The following is an 11,622-nucleotide window of genomic DNA, read 5'->3' as shown; positions in this document are numbered from 1 at the left end:
CATAGCGTCAGACATCCACTCCCCCTCCAAGTCCGGCACAACCTCAGGCCACTCCTCCTCCAAGTCCGGCACAGCTTCAGGCGGCCACTCCTCCTCGTCCAACTCAGCCCCATCAGCCGTCTCCGCCGCCTCAGCAATCACAGAAGAGACACCCCGCAGCTATGGTGCGTAGCAGTACGAGTCGAGGTAGTACAGGAAGTACAGGTAGAGGCAAGCGATATAAATATGGTCCAAGCCTCACGCCTCTTCCGTAGAGGGCTTATGACAGGTCCGAGGAGGAAATCGCAGCCATATCGAAGTCCGAGGTGGAAGCCCATTTTGCACCGAAACTGCCAACGCCGCCAAGGGAGAAAGTGCCTGAGGAAACGATTGACCACTTCATTCGTATGGCTCAACCACCATCTCCCAAGCCTGCTGACACAGACTATGAGCGCCACATCAGGAAGTTAAATCGAGCACGTGTACGTAAGGAGGCGAGCTCGGGATCGAGCAAACAAGAATCAGCTGTCAAAAAATGCGGGAAAACCATTCCCCAGCTGGGAGAACAGGCGGCGCAATCGATCCCCTCGCTTGTTGTGCCAACAACACGTGACAGTATGCGCGCCCAATATTATTGTGGGCAAACAGTTTACGTTCCTGAGGTGGGCAATGTGGTAATAACGAAGGAGCATATAATGCAGGCTGAAGTTCTCAAAATCACTGTTGGACAACTCCTCGAGATAGAGCCCATGCCTGTGCTTAGAGAGGATGAAATAAAACGGAAATATGTCCGGGGCCAACCTTTGGTCGAGCCAGACAAGGTCAAGAACCTCCCAACGAGAATGTATGAATTGCATCAATGGTACATGAACATTACCAAGATTTCCGATCGATTGTCCCTCATGGTGAATGTCAAGGAGGAGCATTACTACCATGAGAAAGGTGTGTCCGTTGAGTATTCTGAACTATTTTAGTTATACAATCAAGACGCACTCGACAAATCTATCGTCAGTTGCTATTGTCTGTAAGTGATTTCTTTCTGTAATTTAAGTCTCAAGCTAGCTGTAGTGATCCTTTTGATCAATCGTTACCTGTAATTATCCTCACTATATTCTTTTCTGTGGTATTATATGCAGGATGAAGATGTATGAAATGAGAAAAGGTGGACGCTATGGCATTGGGTTCATTGACCCAAACACCATTAATGAATACACATGGAAAATAGATGAACGTCATCAAAAGGCCGTAGAGGACAGCATGCTAGAGTTCTTGAAGCGCCTCAAATACAATGAAGATATACTACTTCCTTACAACTTCCAGTGAGTCACACTGTCTTGTACTACAAATTCTCTGTTTTTGCCTACTAGCTAGCTACATGTTTTTGCTTACATATGCCCGCTTAATTAAGACATGCAAACGTGTGTGCATGCAGATTTCACTGGGTCTTGTGTATCACTAAAGTTGACGCCGGAACAATTGAAATACTGGACTCACTACTCAAAGAAAAAACTGACTATAACATCTTGTTTGGGATAGTCAACAGGTAATTTCAATCATTATTAATTATATATCTCGGCCTATTTAGTTCGCCATTTCATGATATGAACTATTTAATAACCCCTTTATTCATTTTCTTTGTCGGCGGGCAGGGCTTGGGCAAGGTTCATTAGGGTCACGGACGGCGAATGGAAAGAAAAGCTTAAATGGGGAAGACCCAAGGTAAGTAATTAAGTAGTACTACTAGCTAGCTAGCTGTCATCTCTTTAATTATCATGCTTGATTAATTATTATCTGATCAAATTCCATTCTCGTAAAGGCCCTGAAGCAGGCGCAGGGGAATGATCTGTGTGCATTCTGCGTTTGCGAGAACATTCGCATGATGGCGTCCGAAAGGAGCAGATCTCAAAGACAGGAATGGGTACGCTTGTCAAAACACTATTCACAATTTTTACACCATTATCGATATCTAGTCACGCAACTAATACACATGCATATTGATCTCCTTCTTAACAGTTCAGAGAGATGCGGGCGAAGCTCCTAGAAACGGAGTGCGTAGAAGCACTTCAAGAGGAAATAGCGGGATTTTTGCTCGACCAGGTCATAAATCCGAAGGGAGAATACTATTACTCGCTACCGCCCCCATGAAAACCACTTTCAATTGTCATCGTGCTCCGAAGACACCAATTAGGCTATACTGCCACTGGCTCCGAAGGCAACATGCATATGTAGGAAAAATTGTATATAGCTATACATGTGTGTATGTGTGAATTAATTAATATGATGGTTTGTGAGACATTGATGATATATATATGCATGGTTGGTTCTACTAGAAATTCTATATATATGCATAACGTGTACAATGTATAGTATCGTAAAATACCAGCAAACGAAAAAGAATTAAAATAGAAACACAAAATTAAATGAAAAAGAAATCATAAAACTAAAACCCCCCAAACCTTATAGTACCGGTTGGTCTTACCAACCGGTACGAAAGGGCTCCAGGCCCCTGAAGCTGGCTCGTGCCACGTGGTTTCCCTTTAGCAACGGTTCGTGCTGAACCGGTACTAAAGGGGGGGGGGGCTTTAGTGCCCACACTTTAGTGCCGGTTATGGAACCGGCACTAAAGGGCCTTACGAACCGGTGCTATTGCCCGGTTCTGCACTAGTGATGTGTGTGTGTGTGTGTGTGGAGTCCAGACTCAACATAACCCAAATAGGCATTCATCCAGTGGTGGACTTCAAGCAGGGGTCACTGATCGCATCCATTTTACGTACCACATGTGACTCTATGTAACATGCCTTGATCAAGTTTTTATGTTGTAGCAGAAGATCAAAGATGCCAAGCAAACAAAGTTGGGGCAAGAAAAATCTGTAGGAGGAAATGTTACAAAGGTAATTACAACACAACATGTGGTATGAATTTCAATGTGTACATACATCTTGCGTACCTAATTTATCCGAAGCTAATATGGTTGTAAATGAGCTCCAAGTATGGTCATGTTCATAGGTTCAGTAAATTTTTTATTGGAAAGTTGCTTGACTATGGAAGTTGGTAGTCGCCAGACAACTGGGAGGGCGAGCGTGGAATACATCATCTTCAGCAGTATTGTAGCCAAGCAATTTTCTATTACATTTGACCTTTAGTCTGAATTATCAATCAAAGAACATCTAGACTATGTGGTTTGTTTATTCAAGAACATCTAGACTATGTGTTTTGTTTATTCTTTTATCTTTGTCATAGTAGATAAGAATAATTCACATTTTATGAATTACTTGTATTTTGCAACATTCTTTCTAGACTATGTAATGATTGTTTAGGTGTTCAATTTGCAGGGAGATGAGGAGGAAAGGAAGCATTGGTTCTTTGTTCTTTGTAGTGCTTTGTGTACATCATAGGAGGATAGTACTGCCATTGGCAGCATCACAAAAAAGTAGCTTGCAGTTTTTATGAGTTCTGCATAGATGCTCTAATCTTCTTCTAGTATTATGGTACTGTGTGTATCTTCTTATATATAGTCCAATTGATAACATAAAAACTTAGTTTTGCATGTATTGTGTTGTGCGTTTTTATTAACCGTTGTTACATTTCTATTGGTGATCTTGCTGATGTCTTTTGTTCTTGGTTCACAAAAAGATATATGATATGATTTAAATCCCGAGCAAGAACAAGCTATAAATTTAAGTCGCAAGCTAGCAAAAGGACTCCAAATATTTAGTGTTAATTGATCAAATATTTTGTGCATTTGTGTCTAAGTTTGGTGTTCCATGGCAACACATGTACACTCAGCTTGTATTTATCACAGTTTAGTATCCTAAAAGCTTAGGTCATGTCATGTTTGTGCTCATCTACTCTTACCAATGCCTTTAGCCTTCTACATACAGTTCATCTTTGGCTCAGCAAAATACCTATAGCTATAAGGATGTCCAAGACCTATGTGTATTGATCGCCTGGACCATAGGATATTTAATTATTATCAAAAGCGAGTCACAAGAAGAAACACATAATGCAACAGAGTATTAATAGTGCAAAACCATATGAACTGTGCTTACAAAGCAAGTTCAGAATCCAGCAATTTTGTCAATTACAAAAGACATTTGTATTTTTTGGAATCACTGCAAAGGAGTAGCTACACTACCACATGTGCACTCCCTTGGCAAGGTGCAGCAGGCAGGTCCCTCGTAGGCGGGATAGATCCTGTCCCTTCCTTTCACATCTAACGGCTGAGTCATGAGTTCGATGGTTTCACATGTGCACTCCCTCTGTCTCGAACCCTCCAAGTAGAAGCCAAACCCAAATTCCCCAACCCACATCGCCGTCCTCCCACCTCCTCCTCCTCCTCCTCCGCCGCCGCCGCCATGAGTCGCAAAAACGCCTCCTCCGCCGCCGGCAAGAAGGACAAGCCCCTCTCCGTGTCCGCCATGCTAGCCTCGATGGACAAGCCGGCGCCCAACGCCAGGCCGGCGCCGAAACCCAAGTCCTCCAAGCCCTCCAAGGCGCCCCCCTCGTCCTCCTCCTACATGGGCGACATCGACCTGCCCCCGTCCGACGAGGAGGAGGACGAGGCCGACGTCGCCGCCGTCACCGCCAAGGCCAAGGCCAAGGCCAAGCCGGCCCGCGCCGCCGTCGACCTCAACGCCCTCGCGCCCTCCGACAAGGACGCCAAGAAGAAGGACAAGCGCGAGATGATGGCGGCGGCGGCCGCCGAGGCCGCCAAGCGGGAGGCGCTCCGCGACGACCGCGACGCCTTCTCCGTCGTCATCGGCGCCCGCGTCCCCGGATCCGCCGCCGACGGCGACGCCGCCGCCGTCGACGGGAACATCAAGGACATCGTGCTCGACAACTTCTCCGTCTCCGCGCGTGGGAAGGAGCTGCTCAAGGGCGCCTCGCTCCGGATCTCGCACGGTCGCCGCTATGGTCTCGTGGGGCCCAACGGCATGGGCAAATCTACCCTCCTGAAGCTGCTCTCCTGGCGGCAGGTGCCCGTACCCAAGAACATCGATGTCCTGCTTGTGGAGCAGGAGATTGTCGGTGATGACCGCTCGGCGACCGATGCCGTGGTCGCGGCCAACGAGGAGCTCACGGCGCTCCGGGCTGAGCAGGCGAAGCTTGAGGCCTCCAACGATCCTGATGACAGCGAGAAGCTCGCCGAGGTGTACGAGAAGCTCAACCTGTGTGACTCGGATGCTGCTCGTGCCCGCGCGTCCAAGATCCTCGCGGGGCTGGGGTTTGATCAGGCGATGCAGGCAAGGTCCACAAAGTCATTCAGCGGTGGCTGGAGGATGCGCATCTCGCTTGCCCGTGCTCTCTTCATGCAGCCAACGTTGCTGCTCCTTGATGAGCCTACCAACCATTTGGACCTCCGAGCTGTGCTTTGGTTGGAGCAGTACCTGTGCTCGCAGTGGAAGAAGACCCTAATTGTAGTCTCCCATGACCGCGACTTCTTGAACACGGTGTGCAATGATATCATACATTTGCACGATAAGAGTCTGCATGTTTACCGTGGTAATTTTGATGACTTTGAGAGTGGGTATGAGCAGAAGAGGAAGGAGATGAACAAGAAGTTTGAGGTGTACGAAAAGCAGATGAAAGCAGCAAGGAAGACTGGGAGCAAGGCTGCACAAGATAAGGTTAAAGGCCAAGCACTGTCAAAGGCCCATAAAGAAGTTGCCAAGGGGAAGGGCAAGGGAAAGAATGTGGCAACTGATGATGATAATGTGAAGCCAGCGGATCTGCCACAGAAGTGGCTTGACTATAAAGTTGAGTTCCACTTCCCAGAGCCTACTTTGCTTACACCACCCCTCCTTCAGCTCATTGAGGTGGGTTTCAGCTACCCCAACAGGCCAGACTTCAAGTTATCTGATGTTGATGTTGGCATTGACATGGGAACACGTGTTGCCATTGTTGGCCCCAATGGGGCAGGAAAGTCTACTCTTCTAAATTTACTTGCTGGTGATCTTACCCCAGCTGAAGGAGAGGCAAGAAGGAGCCAGAAGCTCAGGATTGGACGATACTCGCAGCATTTTGTTGACTTGTTGACGATGGAAGAAAATGCGGTTCAGTATCTGCTCAGGCTCCACCCAGACCAGGAGGGAATGAGCAAAGCGGAGGCTGTCCGTGCCAGGCTTGGAAAATTTGGCTTGCCAGGCCACAACCATCTTACTCCCATTGTTAAATTATCTGGTGGTCAGAAGGCCCGTGTTGTGTTCACCTCGATATCAATGTCGCATCCTCACATTCTCCTACTGGATGAGCCTACAAATCACCTGGACATGCAAAGTATTGATGCTTTGGCAGATGCTCTGGATGAGTTCACTGGAGGTGTGGTCTTGGTTAGCCATGACTCGCGGTTGATATCTCGAGTTTGTGCCGATGAGCAGATTAGCCAGATATGGGTTGTGGAGGATGGCACAGTGAGTAAATATGATGGCTCGTTTGAGGATTACAAGGATGAACTAATGGCAGAAATAAAGAAGGAAGTCGAAGAGTAATGCTATTCATGTTGAGCTGCACAGTGCTTATTCTTTGTAGAATGAGCTGGTTTCTTCTTCTGAAATCCCATGTATTACTACCAGAGTTTGTTTGTTTTGGTCTACAGAATGTTCATATGGTTCTTCATATGCGTAATATCTATATGGACAAGATGAGTTTACTTTTTTTTGCCTTTTCTATGTTACAAGATACGGTAATATGGTATTGTTTCTTCTGTATGATTTTGTGCAAAACTATTGTACTAAGGTATCTTGGGTGGTATTACCTCCATATTGCTTGCTAACTTACTAAATAGTTACCATTATATGTTCTGAGCTAATATCGCCAGATTCTAATATATGATATGCTTGGTACTACTGCTGAGAACGAGCCATTACAGGTGTGTTTTCAACCAGCTGTGCAAGTGTACTAGTTCTTTATTGCAGAACATGCTTTGTGTAGAGAAGGAAAATCAATATGTATTGACTACATGAATTTAGCTCTTTATGTGTTATGGCTGCTGAATTTTGGAATCATTATTGGCACAAGCTATTTCTTATTTTGTTTTGAGGAAATTGAGTTGTTTAGCATGCTATATGTGTGAAACTGTTTTTCTTTTCCCCACCTGCTGCTTCAAAGTGCAAAGTGTGGATACCACACGTGTGTGCGCCTTGCTTGCAGGTAAACCCCAACTCTCCCCTTGGTGCAGCTGGAAGCATGAGTTGTCTCTGGGGAAGTAACTTTTCTGGTTCAGGCCACCTAGTTACTGCTGCATATCAAAGGGCTTATCTTGCATCATTACTTGCTCAGCAGAAGCTACAGTATGGAATGCCCATACTTGGGCAAGTCTGGTGGTCGTAGCCCAACTCTTCTCTTTATGGCAGTGAACCAGCATGGAAATGTCATATTTATCAAGTCGAATATCTAGCCCTTTTACCTCATCTCCCCAGGGCCATGCCATGCAAGGAGATAAGCTAATGCGTATTGCCGTGTTCCATCCATGGTGAGGAGTACCACTGGAGGAACTTTGGGATCATGGAGTTCTGAGAATGGCCTAATAGATAATGATTATGTGTCTTCTATGCTGGACCAATAGGACCCAATCTTTTGAGCTGCTAGATATTGTAGGTCATGTGGTCGAGTTCAGGTATTACTTCCTGGATTTAAACTGGGTATAATCGCTGTGTTTATATGGGATACTAATATGATTCTCTCTCTGCAGCTCAGATCAGTACGGGGGTCGCTTTATAGTTTAGAATGCAGAAACTTGAAACAGCTTCTACGGAAGAGAAGAACATGATTTTTTCCAGAAATACTTTGCCAAGCACAAATGTTGCTGACTGACGTTTTTGGAGAACTGTGTTATACAGAGGTGAGCAACTATCTTATGAATCAGTATCGAAGAAATTTGATTTATTTAACGGTTTGTGAATTTATCTTATTATTTAAGACCTCTCAGTTTAATTTATTGATCTTGGCAGGTCTTCTTCGGGTACGGGACTGAGCCAGAAAAGAAGCAATTGGCAAACCTACCCAAGGGTCATGTATTAACTCTGGGTCTTCACATGTATGGTTGCCTGGTGATTCAGAAGGTATGTATTTCTACGAACTAAATGGTCCACCTCCAATTCAGAAGGGACATTCTATTTTGCTGTAGGCTTTAGAAGTGGTTGGTGTGGAGCAACAACAAGTCAACAAACATAATGTCATTGGAGCTTGACTGAAATGTAATTATCATAAAATGTATTCGTGACCAGAATGGAAACCATGTAGTCCAAAAGTGCATAGAATGTATCCCTCAAGAAAGGATACAGTTTATCATTTCTGCCTTTTATGGACATGTGCTTGAACTTTCCACCCATCCATATGGTTGCCGTGTTATTCAGGTGCTATACCAACCTACTAGTAGAGAACACAAAAGCGCGCGTTGCCGCACCTGTACATCTTATTGGAATAATAATATATAAGTGTATTAAAATAATCTGGACAACACAAAAAATGAGAAAACATTTAGTACAATACCTCAATGTAGATGGTGAAACATTTACACAGGTGACAATTCCATCTAAAATTCTAAATCAACATTGAAATGTCATCGTGTAATTTTTTTTGTCTAAGCATCACATTTGGCAAGGCATTTGAATGAGTGGTGGAGCATTACTTTGTGTCACATGTCATTGTCCGTTATAGCCTTGCCATGATGTATGCTGCACATCCACTAAAACTGAAAGGTGACGAACCAACGGAAGTTAATTAGACAGCCACCTCAGAATCGCGGAATAAAAATGCTTCTTTTGCTGTGACAATCCAAAATGCTTAAACTTGTTAACTGAATTCAGTTATGCTACTGTTCAAGTTCTATTTCAGTTCAAGTTCCATTGCTTTGTTTTGAAACTGCGTGTTCACTAGCTCAAGTTTAGAATTGCTTTGTTTTGAAACTGCTCGGGATTTAGAACTTTTTGGAAGAGCTGAAACTGCTCAGTTCTGCTTGTACTGTCAAACAGTAATTTTCAGTTTGTAAAACTGAGATCTGCTTGTACTGTCATACTAATTAAGCTCTCTCTCCTTAATTAAGCCCTCTCCTTAATTCACTTGCTGGTCATCGTTGCAGGTGGTCGTGCTGAAGGTGTCCCTGCACTGCAAAGCGTGCGCTGGCAAGGGGAAGAAGCAGCTCGCCAAGATGGAAGGTGAGCACCAACATCTCTGAAACTTTTTTCTTCAGAGGATACATCACAAGTTCACAACAACAACTTAGTGCTGGAGATGTCATTGTTCTTGGTGATTCTGGTGAAGAGAATGATACAATTATTTGTCCACCAACTGTCTACAACAATGCTACCGCAAATGACAGTGGTTTTCCTTTTGCCACTAGTGGTGCTGGATTTACTGGAAGATGCTGGCGTTGGTACTAGTGGCCTTAGTTTATTAAGCAGCAATTCTGATGATTCTGAGATGAATAATTGGCAAATGCCCTATTCCCAACGGGAGCAAGGCTGCCAGATTTTTGGAGATGGCACTGCGGATACTTATGTTGGTTAAAACAATTCCTTTAGCAGTGCATCAAACGACTATTCCCTTGATTGTAATGTTGGCATAGAAGAGGCTTCTGTAGCTCATGATCTTCCATTTTACCACAGTAATATGAAACGCATGGAAGTTTGGTTGATAACCCATTGGATGGAACCATAACAGTCCAGTGATTGTAGACACTGTCAGCTATCTCGTTTAAGTTATTTAAGTTACAGATCACAAATACTCCATGGAGTATCATGGAGTAGTACAGTACTGAGAACATCTCCATAAATAATTTTGACAGTTTTTAACTGCATTTATAGTAGTATCAAATAAGAACATCTCCACTGTCACAAATTAGTGCTTAAATGTGATCAACAGTAAACTTAACATTAACAATCTCACTTCACATTCAATCTCACTTCACAATAACATTCTCAAATCACAAAAAATGTTTGGTCTAGACAACATTTGACACAAAAATTGTTTGGTCCAGACAGCAAGAACCGGACAGCAAAAATTCAGAGCATATACAGTGAATCGACAAATTCAGAGTCAAGAGTCAGTGCATGATTCAGTCAAGAGTCGGTGCAAGTTAACAGTATGTTCTGAATTTTGCTGCATGATTCATAGTATGTTCTCAATTTTTGCTGCATTCAACAAGAGTCAGTGCATGATTCAGTCAAGAGTCGGTGAAAATTCAGAGTCAAGAGTCAGTGTAAGTTCACAGTAACAGTATGTTCTAAAACTCTGCATACTCATCAAACTGAAATTTTGCTGCTGTCATTCAATTAAATCTTTGCTGCTGTCATTTAAAATTCAGTTAGTTGTCACATGTGAATCTTGACACTTGTATTCATTCTCTCTTCATTCCATTGACACTAATATCATTCCATTGACACTTATATTCTCTCTTTATTGGCAGTTAGTTACTGACAAAATTCATTCCATTGACAGTTATACTCTCTTTATTCAGTTAGTTGCGGACATTCATATCAGCGTCATACTCCTGACCATTTGTCACATGTGAATCTTTACAAGCAGAGAGGAACAAAATGTCTGAGCATTACAATCTGAACAAATCATGCAATCTGACAAATTGTGTGACAAAATCATGCAATCTGAACAAAATGACTGACCATTGCAATCTTTGCATGCTCTCTTTATTTACAAGCAGAGAGGAACCAAATTGTGTGACCATTACAATCTGACAAATCATGCATACAATCAAATTGTGTGACCATTACCTTCTTTGGAGTGCAGAGGAGCAGCAACAGCACGGGCACGGGCAGAGGAGCGGCAGCAGCATGGGCAGAGCTCCACCGGCGCAGGGGAGAAGCTGCAGCATGGGCAGAGCTCCACCAGCTCCACCCAGGCACGCGGCGACGACGCGCGGGGGCTCCTGATCCTGGTCCGGATCGTGGCGGGAGGTTCCGGCGACGGGCGGAGGAAGGTCCTGGGCGGCGGCAGCGGAGCAGGTCCTGGGCCTGGTGGGCGGCGAATCGCGCAGCTGGGCGGCGCCGGCCCCTGGCGACGCGCGAGCGAGGGGCGGAGGAAGAAGATGGAGTCAGGGACCTGTTTGTAACAGTCAGGCACAAGCTTTGTGTGTCGGCAGCAAGCATCAAGTAATTCAACCAAGGTAGTTGAGCCTGCTCCCCTCCAACCAATCCTCGCAACCATTTGGCGGATGGACCATTCAAAGTGAGATATTAGAGGAAACTGAACCCCAGATCAACATGCAATCGGCTGTAACGGAGGTGGTTCAGTTCCATCTAACTCTCACTTCAAGTGGCACATGTACGCCACATCTATCATATAGGAGGTACCCCTAGATCATCAGGCAAATTGACCGAAAGTGAGATATTGGAGAAAAACAAGCTGGAAAACATGAGCACTTTGAGACGGATTTCCAGTTTGCTTTCCTCCAATACTCACTTTCAGTGCCCTGCACAACAACACCTGAAAATAATACTAGTGTAGCTGGGAAGTGGCGTGTTTGGTTATGATTCAGAAGCCAGGAGTCAGCTCTAAGCTGTGAGACTAATGCCTGCTTCGGTTCACGGTTTTATAGCCGTGTAGCTGCAAAAGGAGGGTCTTGGCTTTCTGTTGAGCCGGCCAGGCCTTCCTGCCCATCGCGTGTGCTCGTCCTGCAGGTATGAACCT

The 11,622-nt window shown here is 44.7% G+C and overlaps 2 protein-coding genes across 2 annotated transcripts; both read left to right on the top strand.

Moving 5' to 3' along the window:
• The first annotated feature begins 4,259 nt into the window (after nucleotides 1–4,259).
• LOC123146240 (ABC transporter F family member 4) lies at nucleotides 4,260–6,686 on the top strand. The gene has a single exon (XM_044565854.1). The coding sequence runs from the start codon at nucleotides 4,335–4,337 to the stop codon at nucleotides 6,465–6,467; it is 2,133 nt and encodes a 710-aa protein (XP_044421789.1). The 5' UTR covers nucleotides 4,260–4,334; the 3' UTR covers nucleotides 6,468–6,686.
• Nucleotides 6,687–7,603: 917 nt separating this feature from the next.
• LOC123146247 (uncharacterized) lies at nucleotides 7,604–11,122 on the top strand. Its single transcript, XM_044565866.1, has 4 exons — nucleotides 7,604–7,819; nucleotides 7,929–8,039; nucleotides 9,059–9,134; nucleotides 10,723–11,122. Exons 1-4 carry the CDS (start codon nucleotides 7,778–7,780, stop codon nucleotides 10,863–10,865), a joined length of 372 nt encoding a protein of 123 aa, XP_044421801.1. The 5' UTR covers nucleotides 7,604–7,777; the 3' UTR covers nucleotides 10,866–11,122.
• Nucleotides 11,123–11,622: the final 500 nt, after the last annotated feature.

The sequence above is a fragment of the Triticum aestivum genome, chromosome 1B, assembly GCF_018294505.1.
Source record: "Triticum aestivum cultivar Chinese Spring chromosome 1B, IWGSC CS RefSeq v2.1, whole genome shotgun sequence".
Classification (NCBI taxonomy): domain Eukaryota; kingdom Viridiplantae; phylum Streptophyta; class Magnoliopsida; order Poales; family Poaceae; genus Triticum; species Triticum aestivum.
The sequence above is the reverse complement of the archived record's forward strand: the minus strand, read 5'-3'. Positions and strand labels throughout refer to the sequence as shown.